Source organism: Acartia tonsa, chromosome 2, assembly GCF_053477335.1.
Source record: "Acartia tonsa isolate MP-2025a chromosome 2, ASM5347733v1, whole genome shotgun sequence".
Classification (NCBI taxonomy): Eukaryota; Metazoa; Arthropoda; class Copepoda; order Calanoida; family Acartiidae; genus Acartia; species Acartia tonsa.
Window position 1 is genome coordinate 36,894,113 of NC_137261.1, and position 20,761 is coordinate 36,914,873.

Genomic DNA, 20,761 nt, shown 5'->3' on the forward strand with positions numbered 1-20,761 from the left:
TAAATAAAATTACCGATAATGTAGATACAAATTTTTAGTTTGGACATTGTTAGTTTGTACAACCCAATCAAGAATTTATAAAATTCTCAAAAGTTGTTAAGCCAACGAGTTATAGAATTTTTGGGGATAATTATAATTTAGAGTTCTATATGTCCTAATGATAAGGGTCTTATGATTGCAATTTAAGTGCAAATTTACATGAATTCTACACAAAAATTGATTGCTTTTTTTTCTTTGACATGATGTTTAATTTTAACAATATTTCAGTAGTAACTAATAAAAATCATTCAAGAATTTTACTATTCTTATATTCAAACAGGGACTGAATGTTAGCCCATTGGAAGTATAAAAATACACTCCAACCAACTCCAATTAATAAAATCTTAATTTTTTATTACTTTAAATAATCAAATTAATTTGAAATTAGATTTCAGTCTACAAACAGTTTGAGTAGTGCTTTGGTTCCAAAAAGCCAGTAAAAAGGCATATATTTCAATGGGAAATGACTTACAAGCAGCTTGTTTTTAAAATAGAATGAATGTTTATCTAAAATGAATGAGTATTGATTACATAATAACACTACAGCCTAGATTATTTTGATACCATGGTATTTTCATTTTTTCAAAGCGTGCTAGCAAACGATTTGCTTTAGATAATGCATAGATAAATAATATCATCTCCTGTCTTTATAAGAGTCGCAGGATGTTGTTTTTGTAGGAGCGAAGCTACTCAATTTATTATTTTGTCTGTCTGTTGGTCCGTCTGTAGTCTGTATCGCCATGGGGGATATGTTTTTTGCTCATCTTCTAGGTATTATTGAGGGTTTCCATTACCAGAGAGCAAAGCAGTTTGGGGTATATGAAATTTCTAAGGAAAAAAAAGCAGAAAGTTTAATTTTTTTCAATCCATGATAAGAAGGGAAAGTGTGATTTCTGACAATAATAATTATTTACGTATCAGAAGACAACTAAAGAGCATCCAATTTAGCCTACATCATTATGTTTATCATAGCTTTTAAAGGTAGAATGAAGAATCTAAATGTGCTCAGGGTTTCAAAAATGATGTAATTTTTCAATTTGTTTTTATATGTCAAGACCAGTTAGCAATCAAAAAAGTGAAAACGATTTCGACTTTTAGAGCTTTTTAAAGCAATTCTAATTTTTTAAAGAGTATATAATGATAGGATCTCTTAGTTCTTCCTTAACAAGCAAAAAAACCATGAGTTTGAGGTTTAAAAAATTATTTCTAATAGATAAAACATACAATCATTCAATTTGTATTTAGTATAAATTGAGTTTTATGTATTCACGCAACCTCTATTCTAGATTCTCTAAGTTTGAACTAAATTAAGCATATTGAAAACAAATATATCGCCTTTTTTCTTTAAGAAATGGACTCTACTAGCCCATCCTAAGACCTCTGTAAATCTTCCCTAAAAACCTTTGGAGGTGACTGGGATCCTAAGGTCTAAACAAAATACCTTACTACTTTACATTGTAGAAAATGCCACTCTCTGCTTATAAATATAAAATTATTTAGAAGTTAAATTGATAAATTTATATTATTTACTTCGAGCTTTCAGAACCTATCAAAGGCAAAAGTAATCTATTCTGTATCTAAAGTAACAGGATGTCAGTCTGTCTGTATTTGTAGCAAAAGATATTGCTAAACGCAGAAACGATAGGGCTCTCCTTTATAATAAATCCTCTTGTAGGTCTTGAAGATATTTATTTATCAGGGAAAAGGCTCCAAGAAAATTTTTCTAATTCACTCCCAAAAAATATAACCTTTTTTACAACTAATATTCAGGTGGAGGGTTAACCATTTTTATAGTGCCCCTGGATTCCTGAAGTGACGCAGCCTTTAGTCTATAATATTAACGTAGTGAGATGTCTGTCTGTTCGTCCCTTAAGATCTCACCAACGGTTAAACCATTAACGTTTTTGGAAGCGAAGCTTTTCTATAATTAAGGTTGAACCGTCAGTAGTGGATAGTTCTTTTCATTCAGTTAGTCATCTTAGAATTGTTCTATCCATTTTAAACTTGGAAGTGAAGCATCTCTATAATTAAGTCCTAAGATTTAAGTATGTACTTAAACAGTATCCTGTATTTAAGCTGTTTTTTTTTCAAAAAAATTTACTTAAAATTTTGTTAAGACCTAAAAATTTATATTCTGCTTACACAGTTATGACCCTCTAAAAGTGTTAATCGTTTGTCCGACTGCACTGTTTCAAAACTTTGCTTATATGGATGTTGTCATCCTTGTTTTTTTCAGAGATTAAACATTTGTATTAGATATCTTAGGCTAACAGTAACTAGCTACCGTAATCTACATTTGGTGGTTTTAATTATTAAAATGTATTTTATTTGAAATAATTTATTGACATAATATTTATTATTGATAATAAGGAATATGATTCCAATGAACATTATCACAGTATAGGAAGCTGATTATTTATAATCAAAATATGACAGTACATATTATATTATATATCAGTTAAGAGGGTAGGCAAATTTTTATAAGAAAAGAAATATTTATTACAACCCCTTTAATCTTAAACTAATATATAAAATTGGCTTTGAAAATTTAAACAAATGTAAACAAAAATATCCCCATCCACCCAACTGATATATATTTAGGTATGCTTTGCTTTACCATAAGTTTTATAATATAAAAATTGTTGAAATAATTTATTTTACATATAGTAATCATGCTAATTTATGTAGAAAATAAAGCACATATGTATAAAATAATAAAATGCCTTACAAATATAATTAATAACTTACTCAAGAAATGATTTTAATATTGATTATAGTTTGATATAAAATACTTTTGATTTAATATTCGTTGTAGAAGAGATTTCGTAACTTTTAAACCTTTTAATGCATAGTTTTAAATTGTGAGTAAAATGATTATAAGGTTAAATGGCACTTGAATCTGTACCTTATCTTTTTTAAATCATAAAAATGTTTAAAAAAAGCATAACATAAAATTTAAAAAAGAGAAAATGTACCTACTATATATTTATAAAAATCACCGGGAAAAGACCTACTACAGGATATTAGGCCAACAATATAAAAAAATACATTGAAATTTGATTTTCAGTTTTAAATAAAAAATGTTGTAAACCTAATTGAAAGAAAATATTGATTTAAATATTCCAAACGGCAGCAGTCTTAATAAAGAAGAAATCAGTCAATGTAGCAACTATCAATGAATTAACATATTGAATAAGTCAGCACAATAATCAATATTTTAGAAAAAAATAGATAGAATCACAGTTTAGTTTGATGGTCTAAAAATATTTTCTCATTTGAGTCCAATGTTTTTTTGTCACTTTTATTATTGTAATTTACCAACGATTTTTGATGGTTGTTACAATTAAAATTATTTATAAAATGCTTCAGAGTCTAGCTAGAAAAATAGAATTAAAAATTGTCATTTTATAGTTTGACGATGACTTGTATTTTATAATTGTATGTGTATATGTCTGTAGGTATAAAACTGGAGGCTTATGTGTTTGCTGGCAGGTTGGCTGGCAGGACAACAGGATGGAATCTACATGCAGTATCCACTGTAGGTCCTTACCACATCCTCGCTGTAAATCCTGCCAGGAACTACTCCAACATCCAGGTGATGTTTAGGACATCTGTGGTTGTGTGGACAGCTACACAAGGTGGACATGGTCACCTCATCCACGTCAGGTCGACCTGTAGATTTTTTCACTGAGAAAAGTCGGCAGGGCTCTTTACGTTGGCACTTCAGTTTCTGAAATAAATAATATACATAAATTTTTTGGTCGAACAAAACAAACAGAGTGGCAGATTCTAAGCATTAGATTTTTTGTTTTTGTGTGTTCAAAACACAAGAAGGAATTTATTTCTTATTCATTTATTTTGAATATGCAAATTTTTAAATATTTTGAATGAATCGTTTCCAAAGTTTTGTATGCAGATAGACATATCTAAATAATGTACGTTGTGTATCCCGCTATCTGTTTAGAAAACCTTGATTTTTATTTAATGAAATTCACGAAAGAAAAATAAAACAAGACAAACAAATAATACTTACAGTTTGTGGTGAGCAGGCGAAGCTGAACTGGTATCCCACCCCACCCTCGGTCTCGTAGGTGTGTCTCTTGACCAGGTAGGCCACGGAGTTCTTAGGACACCTGCAGTGCATGATCTGCTGGGTGCTGTTGTCCGGGTACACAATATTCGTCCAGGTCACGTCGCGGAAATATTTACACCGCTTCAGTCGCTTCACTGGCTCGCAAATCTAAAATAATGAAACATTTAAATACAATAAAATAAATAGGATACAAACCTCCAAATTAAAACCGAAAATTACAAGAAACTGCAATCTTTCAAATATATCTAAATAGTTAGTTTATTTATCTAATGCTTAGATAGGTACATAATGCATTTAAACATAAAAAAAAATATTTTGAAACCTTAAGTTAAAATGAATAAATTGAAACCCTATAGAACAAGATTTGCAGGTAAAAATGTTGTATTTGATAGTGAATAAATTAAAGTATGTGCAGCACATTCAACATTTTACGAACTGAGGATATTACAGTACAATAACAGATATATCTATTCTAAAAAAAGAAATACATAGTTTAACAGTAAAAAGGGGAAATATTAATACTATTTTTGGTTTATTTCAACAGCGCTTAATAAATTCTTTTTAAATTTTTTTTGTCTCATGATTTACTAAAAAAATATTTGCTTAAAACTCTTCTTTTTTTGGTATGATATTATACTATTTATTTTATAATTTTGTCCTCTTTCCTTGAGGCATTCTTGCAGCGATGAAAGGCTATTTTGAATATTACAATGTATGTAGATATCTTTCACTACCCTTTCCTATTCAAGTATTTCAATGAATGCACATATAGCCAGGGATTAAGGGACAGTTACTTTGAAAGAAAAACATCCAGACACAGCCAGTTATTTCCTTCCTTTAAAATTATTATATAAAAGTTTAGTATAAAAGATAAATAAAATCCTCTAACTACCTAGACATCTTTTGTTTGTTTGTGTGCCTTGAATCATTTTGATTTACACTAACCATTGCATTCCCCCTAATCCCTGATACAGCTGGGCAATTTAGTTTGAAGCATGTCATAAAATTGATGGCAGCAAGATGGAACAAAAACCAGATTCAATACATATCATCATAGGCTGGTAGGAATGGGGGTAAATTTAGCCCATTTTTTCCAGCCATCACAGTGAATTTGCACTTTTTTGGTTCAAATAAAAAATATGCGGGCAAAAATATTTTTTATTCACTTTTACATCCATTTGGTAATTGAGCAATTTTTAAGGAATGTAAATCTTTTTTTACTGTTTATCTGAGGCAGAGGTTGAATTAAACTTGTTATATTATAGCATGGAGGGTTATATGGCCCAATAAAAATGCTACAAAAGAATTATACTGCCAGACGAAAATGGGAATGCTTAATGATTACTTGTGAATAAAGCAACTTTGTTGAATGGTAATATTTTAATTTTGTTAAGGTCATAATGAAAACAAACAATGGAACAATCACTCATAAAAGTTTGTTGAGTACTTGTTTTGGTCCTTAGAATTAATTAAATAAATTTGTTATTTGATTTGTATCATTCATGAGCTAGTGGTGGGTTGGGGGGGTTGGGTGTGGGATTAAGGGAAGAAGTTGAATTGAAGCCGGATATTAAGGTGGGGAAATTCAAGGGGATGGGAATGGTGGCTTTAGAACGAGGGGGTTTGGGCACATACACAAATAAAAATCTCAAATTTCAAGTAAACAAGAACTTGCTTTAACACACTCACTCACACTCAAGCTATCTACATAGTGGTCATTCATGATTCAAATTCATGGTTTTAAAATTTTTTAGTACATTAGATTTTTTTAATGTTTTAAATTAGGATCTGTTTTCATCTTCCTAAATTACAATTGACAAAAAAAGTGTTTAAAATCAATTTAAAAACACATGTAAAGCATTAAATTCCGCTAGGCAATAAAGAATGCATCATGTCCTTTCATAAAGTCCATTTGCAAATTAATTGTAATATATATTTACATTCTCAAGATCAATGATAAGCTTTGCACAACATAACAATCAGAATAGAAGTTTTTGCAAACAAGCAAATTTACACTTTTTTTACCAGAAAAAAACAACCGTTATAAATTTTCATTTGTGTAATAATAAATTTATTGCTTTTTGAGACTTCAAAATATTGTCTTTTTTTTTAAAGAAAAAAATGCAATATTTGTGTGGTTACTTTATTGTGAGACATTGTAACTGGATGGATATATGGAAAGATACCTCTTGATGCGGCGTGCAACCTTTCAATTTGGAATGCGGAATATAATTCTTGTTTAGTAAGAAGGGAAAGATCTGATCATTAAATTGCGCTATATATTGGTATGTAGATAATTATATGTACACGTTATTTCTCTACAATCAGAAACAGAAATTTATTTTGAAAAGGAATATTTATGTTTACTTAAACAAATATCTGATATTAGAGGAAAAACTTACCTTATATTGCTTTGTCCTGTCAGAAATGGAATGACCATCATGCGCATGCGTTGACATTGAACAGCTGGAAGATGGACAGCGGCATTGTTGCTCCATCCAGGGGGAAGCGTATGTGTCAAGCTTACCACACACGGAGTACGGTGAACAAACAGGCAAATCTGATTCAGAGTTCTGAAAAAAAAATTTATTATAAAATTATTTTCTTTTAGCGTACCTATATTTGAAATGAAAATAAATATGAAGCAAAACGTTAGGCAGTAACATAAAAAATAACTACAAGCCATCTGGTTGGTAAAATGCATGTAGTTAGGTCAAAATTGGCAATAAAAATGTGCAAACTGATACTTATGATCAACTATACAACCATGCAGAGGTGCACTAATAAACATTAAACCAAAACATCCTTTAAACTAAATGGTTGGGTCAAAAATTGAAAAAAATAAAATAATATTTGTTAAATGAGAAAAGTAATATCTTTTATTACTCTAAATTGCAAATCATGACATGGTTATGCCTATAAACAATGCTATTTTGGTCAGAATATTATCATTTGCATTGCTGTGCGGATGAAAGTTGATGCAAAACCATTAATATCCACACTGTTTGTTTTAATGATTTCTATGAAGGTAGGGTAGGCAGGGGCTATTAACCAACAAAAACATATAATAATTTGCACACAAAAAAATAAATTCGAAAGAAACTATTTTTTTTAAATTGCCCCCGTTTGTCCATGTAATTCTTTTAATGCTTTATAAAGCATTTAAACACATTTTTAAAGAATGAAAAGGAAATAAATTCGTTCTTTTTGGCTTGAATGTAAAATTCATTTTGAATGAGTTCTGGATAAGTAATAAAACATGATTTTCATTTTCTCAGAATCTAAATGAATTAAAATTACACGGCTCTGCCTGTAATTCATATAATTTTACGTCACAGAGTGGTGAGAAGAAATTTCTTATATTTTATCTATTTGTCCCACGACCTTTGCATGCACACACACACACACACAGCCATTATAAAACAACATAAAAATTATATATTTAATTTCATCAAATTATAAAAATCACTTAGTGTGATTAGTATTTGACTATTGTATTTTTTTAAGAAAATGTATGGTTGTTTGAATTCTATCTTTATGACAAATATGCGTTGTGTTTAAAAATTTATTTATTTTTAAAATAGCTATTATTTAAGTTTATATATAAGACATGGGTAAAACTTGGGTTTGAATTGCATGATAAACCTTTCCATAAAAAATATACAGCGGCATCAAATTGGCTGTTCCCCATTATTCCATCCATGTTAACAATCTAATAAAACCTATGAAAAAGTACCTACACACAAGGCTATAAATGCATACATAATATAAGTTTAGAATTGGATATATATAAATATATATATTGAAATATGTTGGAGAAGAAAGTATGTTAGTTATTTACCCTCTTACACACTATCTACTTTAATTTAACAATGAATGGGGGGAAAACGCGTTCATATATTTTTATATACATCATCACCACATATATATATACTACATACATCTTCCAGGGCTTGTGTGAGAAAAATTAAACATTAAAAGAAGGTTAGGGCGATAGAAAAGGGAAGTTTGTAAAGAAAGAAATAAAGAAAAAGAGAGGGAAACTAAGGGGGCTTAGGAATTTCATTCATTGAGCCAACAACACAAATGATCAATGGTAGGCTTTGTTTCTTTGTATATTTAAATATCCCTTAAATTAGGCAAACTGTACAAAAAAGTCTCTAGATCAATAGAAAAATCTTAATTATCTTTTTTTTTATATAGGTAAGAAATACAAACAAAGAGGGCTTGTTATTGGTCACTTGAAAACAAATTCTCTGGTTGCTTGGAGGGGGTTGAAAGGCCATGTCAATAAAACCATTTAATATGTGCAGTTGGCCAAAATTATACAAAAAAAAATCTCTTCTTGTATAGGTACTAAAGTTTGAATTAGAATGTTAATCCTAATAATTTCCTTAAAATGAAAAAAAACCCTGTTAGAAAAACGGCTTAAAATTCAGAATAGTATTTTACAAGCAGTAAAACATTTTTTAAAACTTTTGAAAATCTTAAGTAAGTTTTTCTATTCTAAATATCAAATTAACTACTTTAGAATTAAGGTTAAAGTAAGTTACGAAAAGAAAAACCTTCTTGTTTTGAAATGAATTGCAAAATGAGATTTTTTTGCGAAATGAGAATGGCAATTTGTATAAAGGCTGCATAGTGGAGCAGCCTTAGGTGGTGTAAATACATATTATCATATTACTATTCACTTTTCAAAGTCTGGGGAAAATTAATTTGGTCAGAAGTGCAAGTTGGATACAAATTTTCTAAACAGGATTTTGAATGAAACACGAAAGTTGTATCAAATATTAAATATTCCCTATCATGATATTTAGAAAAATATCAATATTCATCTCCATTTTAACATAAAAACAAAACCCTTTCAAAATTTTAATCAAAATCAATTTCTGACATGTTTTTCTTAATATTTATTCTTAAAAAAGGCGGGAAATTTTCAATTTTAATTACAAAGCAAGCGGCCAATATATCCATTCATTTTTAAAAATGAAGAAAATGGTCAAAATTATATATTATGAGTACATAGGCACCGAATCAATGAAAATCTAATTTAAAAAGTCTAATACCACTTAAGTCTCCACCCACTTGCACCCCCCCCCCTCCCCCTCCTAAATGACTTCTCCCTTGAGCATAATTTTGTATATAAACCCTTGAGTATATACCTCAACCAATTAAACAGAAATAAGGGAAACAAAAGATGGGGGGGGGGGGGGCATAATACTGATTTGGTCAGACCTAAGCTACGGAAATAATAGCAGGGGATGGTTGGTATAAGTAGAATTAGTAGCCCCTAAATCAGATTTAGGGGAAGGGGGTGGGGCACTTAATAGGTCCAAGACAAAAGGACAAAGGTACCGCAACTCTGTCAGAAGCGACTCTAATTTGATGCTTAAGATATTATTATTGCGCGTACACACTGCGAGATTTATTGGAAAATTAAAAAGGGGTAAAAAGAGTAGGATGCTACCTAAAACTGTAATTTCATGATTATATATCAAATTGACTTTTACAAACATTTATAACTGGAATCATATATACTAAATTTATTTTATAGATATGCCTATCTCCAACACAGGGTATCTTATCTAGTTTACAAAAGTAAACCTATCTTTATACAAATGAAAATTTAAATTTTAAAATCCATTTAGATATTGTTATGATTGTTTGGGCAATGATTGTTTGTAAACAGTTTGGTAATGGTTAGTATAATAAACTCTCCTATAAGGAGAATGAATGAATAAGTTTTTATCCAGAGGCGATGTACACCAGTAGAGAGGCGAAAGTAGGCAGTAGCCGCAAGATAAAACTTTTACTATCTATCTATCCTTCTCTTACTATCTATCTATGCCTATTTTTCCATCCATCTATCCTAAGTAGCTGAACATGATTAATACAAATATACTCATTCATTCAAATAACAAACAAACATTGTAAAACTAAAATCGAGTTATGTGTTTTTTTGTCTATTCCGTTTTGATCTCGATAGCCTACTAATCAGTTCTCATTTCAGGGCAGCTTTATATAAGCCCTTGACTTAATTTCAGCTATTCTTTTCATAAATTTAATTGTTTATTCCCTCGACTATGAATGCAGCCGCTAGTTTATGTTTATGTGATTGCAATAAGGTCATGTAGACAATCTATAGCAATTAAAGCTTTAAAAAAACATTCCGAAAGCACAAAAAATTCTATTTTTTGCTTTCTATCTTTAATATCTATCTAGCATTTGTTTTCGTTTTTATATTTAATTAACAAAATGGTTTCAAAAACTTCAATAAATAAAACTTACTCTTTTTGAATTGTTTTTGCACTAACTTTTATTTAAATTAAGATTAGAAAAGTAAAAAAAGAACTTACCCCTGTTTGAAAAAATATCCGTAAATCTTTGTTGTTGTTATGGTGAAAATTATTATTGCTGTGTTTAGAAAATTGAGAATAAACACTGTTGGGATGTGTTGTGTCCTCATAAATTATATCCTCAAGATTTCGAGCAATTATCACTTTCAAAGTATATGCAAGAAATATTAATTGTGTTGAAAACATTTTCAATAACATTTTTAATTTTGTTTATGTTTATTTGCTTCTCACTTTTATAATATGATAAAAATCAGTTTTGTATTTATTTATCCAATTTATTGTTTGATTTTGGATAATATATGGTTATATTAAATGTGGCACTGAGCACTGCTATATGACATGTTATCCGTGTGGTGTCTTGTTAATAACTAGCGCAATTCTTGTCTGTGTATATTGTAAAACCATCCTGAAATCCTCTGTCAATGGAAAAGCAACAGATTTGAGATGTTTCTGAAGACTTCTTTTAATCATAATCACACAATAATTATAGGCTGAAAGGGTCAAAATCCTATTGTTACAGAAAAACCTTAGACCCAATTTCAAGAAAGTTAGCTTTCGTGAAAGCTTTTACTAACAATCATTTTTTTGCTTTGAGAACATGTTATATTTTATTTTGTCAAATAAAAATTATCTGTATTTTTATTATATTTTGGGTAAATGTTAGCTTTAGTGACTGTTGCCTAAATGAAAAATTTAGTTGTTAATGAATGGCGAGAGTTGGTTGGTTGTGGGGGGATGGAGGGATGGGGGGTTAGAGAGCGGGATACCACAGGTCAACTTAAACCTTTATAAAGATTTGTTTTTATTGATATAATAAAATGTAAATTAATAGTTTAAGGTCTGTGTAAAAACTAAAAAAAATTGAATCAAATTAATTGCCCATAAGTTTATAAACTTCACACTGCAAGAATTAACTTATTTTGAACTATCGGCTGCGAACCTAACTTCTAGGTAAATGATCCTAGTAAGTCAACTTAAAACCATTCTAAGACTTTAATATTAAAATCAAATAGTTTATAATCATATGTGAACCTACGTGGAAGTTTCTCTAAAATAAAGAGTTCTTCCAGATCAGGAGTTGGCGAGATCTTTAGGTTACTTTTTTGAAAAGTAAAAAAATAAATTTTATTTTGATTATTTAATATTAACGTCTTGAAAAGAAGAAAGCAGTTACTGTGATCTTAACGGACAGAAAAACATTAAACCTTTCTTTTTTATATAAAAAAAATCACGGCACCCCAAAAATTTTAATTTTTCACCCCCCCCCCCCCCAAGCATCTAAAAGATTCACAAATTGCGGAAGGGTCATTTGTTTTAAAAAACTCCTAGTTAGTGTAAGAAGTTTTCCTTAGTTGTGTACACCAAAATCTATCCAGAGATCTTTTTCTACAGACAAATGACCTAACTGCTCTACATTGCAGATATATTTTATTGTTACAACATTAAGGAAAGTGAGTATAGATATAAAAGTATGAGATATTCTAATTATTTCCTAGGTTTAGCTTTTTAGGTTTTAGGACAAAGCTTTTGTAAAAGGAATGACTTTTTAAATTTGATTCTGTAATGTTTCAAAGATTGCCAACTTTGAAGAAAAAAAAAGTTTTTCTCGTATTCATTCGAATCCGGTGGATAGGAACCGGTTCTCATCCATACGAAAAAACTATGTCTAGCATCGTATTATATCCAGTTTTCTACGAATATAGAAATGTACAATCATAAGATTAAAACCAGTTTTTTTTAGCCGGTGACTTCGGCACCACGGGGCTAAAAAAACTAGTTTTAATCTTATAATTGTACATTCTATATTCGCGGAAAGCCGATTATAATACGATACGAGAAATAACTATTAATGCATAATATGTTGAAATATTTCTTTTTATGTAAAGCTCAACAAATCAACTGAGAAATAATTAATTAATAGTTAATTTATTCTTGTCATGGGTAGGTTGGTTAAATTTAGCATTACTTTTAATTTAAATGGGTGGAATACGTTTCTCATAATTTAAATAAGTAAATATTTTCTTTTTAAAAATATCTTAGGGAGTCCTGTAAGATCCGAGAGACATAGACATAGAGCGATCATTTGCTGAGAAGGAGAGAGATATAGAGAGGGAGATGGTGTGTAAATCACCTATCTGCGCTCTCCCCCCCCCTCTCTATCTCGCCTTACTCAAAATGAATGAAAAGAGATGCTTTCATACAAACCTGCCTTCCCCCCTTTCTCAATAACAATTTCTTATCCCCCTTTTTAAAACCACTTGGCCCAACCTTATTTTGCATCTATATTTTTAAAATAAAATCTTTTCTATATTTAGGATTAGTCCCAATGTTTTTTTTAAAACTGATTGATCAGATTGAAAGTTTAAAATCATGTATTTATGTTATTTAATCAAAATATATGGATTCCCTTTTGGATGACAAAACCTAAGTTTGACATAATTTTGACATAAAAAGACCTTTCTTACAGATTTTTGATATTTCTTTTTGTTTTGTTATTTTATGAAAGAGAGCGTATGTATTTATATTTAGGTGTCCTCTAAAGTCTCGTTATTTACATAACCAATTTTGTTATCCTTTTGGGAAGTTTTACATAGTTTTGTAAGAAGGGAAGATCAATCCTACCAAGATGGCCTGTGCAAAAATATTACGCCTAACATTTTCAAGACTTTCCTTTAAACTTGAATCCAAGATGGTAGGTTGACTCCTCCTATACTTTCCTAAAACATTCCCCAAGGGCATCTTAAGAAGTAAGGAATATTAATGAACCATCAATCAATCGATGTACACCTCCAATTATTATGAACAAAATTACCAGAATAATTTACAATTTATTGTTTTGCTCCTTTCTGGTAATAAAATTGGCAAAGTCCTTAAGAAAATTGGTTAATAAATATACTGTTCTAGAATCGTCCTTAGCACAAATTTATCTTTGTTAGAATTGTAATTTCCGAACCAACAGAAATAAATTGCCCCTCCTCGTAATTTTTTTCATTATGAAATCTTTCTCTATATCATCATTTTTATTTTCTGAATTTGTATTCTTTTTGAACTTAATATCTTTGAAGGGCCCCAAAAATGGGTTTTGTCTACCTATCTTACTCATAATGAAGTACAGGGTTAGAGTTACCTAAGAATATTTTTTTATCTACTAAATAATTTGTAAAAAAAAACTATGCGTATACTAACTTTATGATATTCATGAAAATACAAATTATATAATACTAGCGGCTGCGCCTCTTAAAGCCACCAGGGTAGGAGTAGTGAACGATTACCAAAATAGATTGAAACCTTCCGGTACCTATATTATGCTTCACTGTAAAAAAAAGAGCCATATCGGTTAGCTAGATTTTTTATTACAGACAGAAAACAGACATAGTTATACTTTAGAATATAGGATACATTATTTATTTTCTTTAATATTTAAATTTTCAGAAAACATATACTTCTTTCTGTTGATAATATGTTTATAAGCCACTCCTCCTCCCTCCCCCCCTCTACATCCATTCATACCTTTTTCTGCAGCGCCTACAGAGTTGTTACAAACCCAAAAGATCATGGGGTCAAAATTTCTTTTTATGTGCCACAAAAATTTTCACAAACTTACAGAAAAAAAAAATCTTGCAAAATATGTTCAAATATAAAAATTTTACTGTGAAATAAAAAACTTTGTAAAAGTGAAAATATTATTTAATCTTTTTTTTTCATAAAAATCAGAAAAATATATTACTAGAATAATAAAAATGTCATTTATGGTAAAACTAATTGGATTCGATTATTTACCGAAACTTTCTATTGGTTCTAAATAGTTGTTAAGTGTTTAGTTTGCATATTACGTTCTTCAAACCAAAGTAAAAAAACCTTTAAAAACCTTTTAGTTATTCATAAGTTTGGTTTAAAATATAGACTTTTTGTGTCGCTACTCATTTCTTGCAGTGCAGTGTTTCAATTTTAGAATAGAAGCCATTCATCTTTTCATTCATTTATGTAATAGACATATTAGGTTAGAGTCATAGTCAAGAATATTCATCTTTTCATTCTTTTGTATAATAGACATATTAGGTTAGAGTCATAGTTCAGAATATTCATCTTTTCATTTATTTATATAATAGACATATTAGGTTAGAGTCATAGTTCAGAATATTCATCTTTTCATTTATTTATAAAATAGACATATTAGGTTAGAGTCATAGTTCAGAATATTCTTCTTTTCATTCTTTTATATGATAGAGATATTAGGTTCGGGTTAAATTTTTAAAGAGCCTTTGATGTATCTAGGGGCGAATTCACTAGCATTGCATTATAAAATGTATATTAATTTATTCCTCTATTTTAATTATGTTGCTGTAATATTATTTCTACGCAAATGATGTGCAGTTGACGAGCCAACCTAAAAATTTTAAATCAAGGGTTTTCGATTCTTCAATAGAATAGCAGTGCTTGAAGTATTGCAATGATATTGCGAAGACATAAAAATAAGACTGTTACATAAACAACTTTTAGATCAATGAAGGGAAGCTCATTGAAAATATACATACATATATGTATATCATATTCTTCTGTAACTTTTATCAGTCCTTTTACATGCTAACACCAAATACTCTTAAAAAGTATTCTGTATCAAAGTAAAAGTTGCATTTAAAAATTCTAATTATAAAGTGCAAGGTGAAAGAAAAGAATAATATTTATCAGATCCTTGTTTTGTTAAATAAACAAATTTAATCTGATAAGAAGCTAACACCATTATTATTATGTTACCTTGCTTTTTATTATTAGTGAAGCTACTCTATAATTTACTTTGTCTGTCTGTCCTTAACGCAATGGGATTTACTTAGCTGGTAGTAAAGCTAGATCTCTGATTTTTTGTCATTATTTCTTTAACTAAAGAGCACATTTAAGTAAATAAAACTTATAGTAGTCCGCTATTATATTTTTACTGATTTTTGTGTTCGTAGATGAAAGGACAGGTAACTTATTGTTTTTTTTTGTTTTCTCTACTGCTATTTAAGATACTAGATAACTGATTTTTTTTGTGAAGGAACCCTTTCTAAAGAGCATCTAATATACAACTAATCTACTTTGGTCTGTCAGTCCATCGGTGATGAAACAAAAGTCATTTAAATATATTCATATGTCCTTTTTAATGGCCATTGAACATTTTTTAATAATTTGCTGTTTGTCAATCCAAGATTTTTAGGGCTTCGCTACTTATGGATGTTGTTATCCTTGTTTTTAGGCTTATTTAATCCTTTACAAGCGAGTTAAAAGTTAGATAATTGCTAAATAATCGAATGAAAACACGAGCATTTATGCCTATTAGTAGCGCAGTAATAACAAACAGAAAATTTTTAAGTATATTTTAACAAATATAATAATATATGTAAATTAATGTTAAGGTTCATAAATCAGAAATTAAATAATAAGCTTAATAATATTAATGGCTTATAAATGGCTCAGAAGTATTAATTACTTAGCCAATGAATGAGTCTAGCCAGGGTTTTAGGTTTTACTCCCTCTAACCCCGTTTAACAGGTGGCTAATATCAATCTTGGTTAAACTGTGTATAGCCCCTTCTTATTTATCAAATCTTCTTAATTATACCCCTCTTAACTCCAACCTCTCTTAATCTATGATATCAATTCCCCCTTTTTAATGTTAAATTTCCCATCTTTTCTCTGGAAAACCTCTGAGATTATGATCATATAAAATCATTAATGCATTGCCAATAAAAAATATGATATATCAAAATATGACTAATATTCATTACCAATTAAATAATTTAGAATTTCATAAGAAAATAAAATTTGAATAATACTGTTAGCTACGCCCCTAGTCTCTCAAGGCTTTACCCCTAAGAGTGTTCAGAGGGGCGGTTCAGTCGATTTAATATCATAGCGTACATACACACATACGTATAGACAACCATTCTGTTACTTTAGAATATTTCATATCGTATCTAACAAAGAATCAATGATGTAAAGTATTATATGTTTTTAAAGATTTAAAAAGAAATATTGTCTTTGAAATGATAATATGCATGATTGAAATGATGTGTTTTGAAAAAAAGAATTCTCCGGAAAAGAATTATTGTTTTGATTAAATTAAAACTTTAGAGACAACAAATAGGAATTAATTAAGCTATATCAATAAAAAAAAGAGTAAATATTACAACCTATTTAAGAAATAATAATTGTTACAGTACCATTCGTTCTAATACCTGGACATGCAATCATGTTAGTATACGTTTATACAAAATATATTTTATGTGAAACTTTACCATGACTTAAAAAAAAGAGCATGGTTAATTTTATTGAAGGGAAGTAGGTGGACCTTAGGGGGGGGGGGGGTTAATAATAGTCCACACGGGGCAATATAAATCACAGTGCTGAATTAAAAGTGAGACCAGATAAAGGGTTAAATAGGGATGGTGGGGTTTTATTTTATGGAGGGGGGGGGGAGGGGGTTGTCTCCTTAATCTGGCAATTTCCTGTATAAATTAGTTACTATTCTTGTCTGCCCATTATTAAGGAGGGGCCTTAACTCTTGATTTTTTTTTTGAATTTTAAAATGGTATTAATTAAAGATTATTTCAATTCTTGTTATTTTACAGGTATTCCAAATAATAAATGCTTAGTCCATAGGCGTTCTAAGCAATTAGTCATAGGGATGGATCGTGTTAAACATTTTGCGATAAATTCACGAAGTGAAAAAGTCTTTGATACTTAGTTTTTTTTTAACTAAAGAGGGTTATGCTGCATTAAGATAGCAGTAGCTTTTACAGGAATTCAGGAGTGGAGTGTGAAAAAAGGAAATTCAAATTTTAAGGAGGGGTTGTTGGCGCCCTTACCGCACGCCTCTGTGAGACAACCTTTAAAATGTAATAAAATAAAAATATACAAAAAGGAAAAAAATAAACGCTGACCAGTTTAATCTGTTCTAGAATCTAGTGCCAGGTACGTTTTAAGCCCCTGGATGTTGATTTGAAGTTGTGTGTCAGTCTGAACAATCATTTGTACCGGATATCACAGAATTACAATAACCATCTAATCATGGAATTATTGCCAATTATAAATACAAAATCCATCAATTCATAAAAAATAGACCTAGGCCATAATTTATTTGATGGGAGAATTTAACATTTGGTTTTCCTTTTACAGAAAATCATTAGTAATTCTTTATGTACAACTGATGGATTTTTTCTCAAACTTTTTAAAGTAAACCATTTCACATATTGTACATCCTGTTCTAGCTATCTAAATAAATTTTGAAATTTAGAATAATTTTAGTTTATTGTTTTAAACAATAAAGTAAGTAAATTTAAACATGGTACGGAATAAAAAATAACAAAAAATTTTGAAAGATTTTATTAATAAATGGGAAATTGCCTTCTGAAGATTCTTTAAATTTGTTTCGCTTTATTTTTACGGACTTTCATTGCATCCTTGCTACAATTTTATGCTAAAATTTGAAAAATAAATTGTTTCAATTTTGGCTAAACTCAAGAATAAGATCAAAGGGAAGGTGTGAGGAGAGGTGAGGAAAATGGCCTAAAACCAACCCTAGTCATTTTCAAAGATTTCAAAAAAGTAAAACTAATTCCGATTTTTCCAAATCTTTAGCTTCAGACAAAAAAATTCTTACTTTATATTATAGGATAGGTTATTTTAGAATAATTACGCTCGGACTACAAATTATATATTCATTTAACTTCAAAAATTGCATTAAATCTTGATTGGGTTGTACAAACTCTTACTGTTCTTCGAAATATTTTAAAGTTTATCCTTGTTTTTTTCAATAAAAAATTATTACGTTACAATATATTTCTCGGAGCCGGCTCCGTTATACACTTCCTTTAATAATTAAATTTTTTTAAATAAAAAAAATAATTACCAAATGTCATCATATGTACACTTCTGAATTACAAAGCGCTTTATAATAATTTTTCCAAAATAGAAATTTCTTTTTCCGGCCTTGTACAATTCATTCAATAAGTTTACATAGTAAAAACATTTCTTAAATATAATACATTTACAAAACTATTATTTCCTTCCTTTTCTCCCAGAATAAGCATTGTTATTCCTTTTTTTGTTGGAAAAATGAAAAAGGAAATCCATTCATAAATAAAAATCTGTTAAAGTAATATTCGCCCGTTGAGAAATGCTCGCTTCAAAGACCTCTCAACGACAGGGATAGTTATATTGATAAAAGTAAGCTAAAGAAAAGCAAATCACTAGAGTATGTTTTGATACTGTTACCCAAAAATGCATAAAAGAATATAAAAAAGTCTAGATGGCCAATCTTATAGTTGGATCAATAAAAATACTGTAAAAGAACAATCCTACCGCATCATTGAATAGAAAATAATGTTGTACATATCTTCTTACGAATTCTTTGGGGAATTCTTTGCTTGACTAGGCACTTCTAATAAAACCGCCAATAATTGTGCCTGGATGACAGTCTAGGATAAAAAATCTATTGCATTAAACATGTCTCTGTCCGAGTTTTTATTCACAAAACTTTACTTCCGATTCTTTCTTACAACGTTTCCTTGGCTTGAATCCGGTTGGACGACAACGGTTACATCCGGTCATCCGGTTTTCAATGAATAACTCAGGATGTGAAAAAGGTTCCCATGAAAACTTAAATAAATTTAGCGATAGCTGATAAGTTTTCCAAAATATTAAAGATCTGTAATAAAATATAGGCCTTTAAATATCACCTATGAAATAGATTATAGTCAATAAAATGATTTGATAAATGTTTTTTGAACCACTAAAGTTGTAATTCTACAAAATGCTGTAGCTTTTTTTACAACGACTCTTTAAGCAAATAAGCATTTTATTTGTACATCTCAAATATGAAAAATATTATTATTTATTCCGTATCCCTGAACTAATTTGTCAGGGGATTAAATGTGTTATATTTGCAGGGTTATTTCCTCTTAGTTATATCCGGTATTAACAATTATTAAGAATCACTGCTGCGAGCATAAACCAATGGTTATAATTAACATATGCTTGGTAAATTTTGATTTTCCCACAAGTAAAAAGTTAAAACATGACAAAATATATGTTTAGGAAAAAACGTTTAACCCGATTAAAGCTTATATATCTTTCAAAGGCAATATCTATAATACAAAGTAGAACGATGTCTGTCTGTTTGTTTGTCTGTTAAATCTTGAATTTCCTGAGATATATTCAATAAAATTCGATTAAGTAAGTGTTAATGATCAAAGAATAAGGAATTTTAAAGGTTTGTTTTATTTACAATTTTGACAGCTTTTGCAATTAGACCTTTAAGCATTTCGATTCCTAATACAAATTCATCGGCTAATTAACGGCTGTAGCACCCTGGAATTAAGGAATCTGGTATCTGGTGCATTTTCATTTTTTTTCGCCAATGAATAATTTACGAGGGACCTCGCCAATTCACCCCTCCCCCCCCCTTATATCATATATGGTAACCCAGTTCTATACTTCACTGTGAAATTTTTAAATATGTTAAAAAATATAAAAGATCTGAAAACCAGTACACAAACTCCTATTAGAGATTTATTAGTCAGGTCTTATTTTGTTTTGTGTAGGGTTGGTGGTGGCTCAATCTCCCACTGAAAAGAATAATAGATTAACTATCTTTCAAAAAAATGTTCCACAATGCTAATTTTAATCAAACATATTTCATAATCTTAAAATTGCCCAAAATGAAAGAGCTTCCTAAAAACTACCCTGGTATTCACCACCTTCCCTCCTTCCCCGCCACAAATTCTTATCCAAAAAGAATCTGAATTAAATCTAAAGTGGGGCATCACCATAAATTCAAAATAAGCATGCTCCTTTTTTTTGAGCGCTTGAACCAGCCTAACTATTTTTTTACACTAAAAATTTAAGGACACTAATTTTAAATGAATTGTAAACTGTTATGCTTATATAAAAGTAACATGATACACATTTGTTTGTGTCTATCAGGAGCTTAAGATCTCCCTAACAGCTAGACTAGTGTAGATCTCTTTTAAAAAAAGCTTGTTAATGTTGTTGTTTTTGTTGTCGTTGCGTGGGGAGGGGGGTAGGAAGCGGTTTTTTTCTAGGATCTTCTCTTGGAGTGATGGATGTACATTCCCTGGACCTATAAGAAGAATCACTGCAAAGAAGAACCATATTTGCCCAGCGGTTAGCAAAATATTGAGATAAAGACAGACAGAAAGACATTCTGTAACTCTCAATGAAATACGAAAACTGTTGTTTATCTAATGAGAGATATATAGAAAGTTCACTCAATA

General features: G+C 29.7%; 1 protein-coding gene across 1 annotated transcript; it reads right to left on the bottom strand.

The window, feature by feature from the left end:
- Positions 1 to 2,341: 2,341 nt before the first annotated feature.
- Positions 2,342 to 10,918, bottom strand: aos (protein argos). The gene is made up of 4 exons (XM_080150683.1): positions 10,489 to 10,918; positions 6,535 to 6,705; positions 4,073 to 4,279; positions 2,342 to 3,769 (listed from the first exon to the last, which is right to left on the bottom strand). Exons 1-4 carry the CDS (start codon positions 10,684 to 10,686, stop codon positions 3,560 to 3,562), a joined length of 786 nt encoding a protein of 261 aa, XP_080006809.1. The 5' UTR covers positions 10,687 to 10,918; the 3' UTR covers positions 2,342 to 3,559.
- Between the last annotated feature and the right edge of the window lie 9,843 nt (positions 10,919 to 20,761).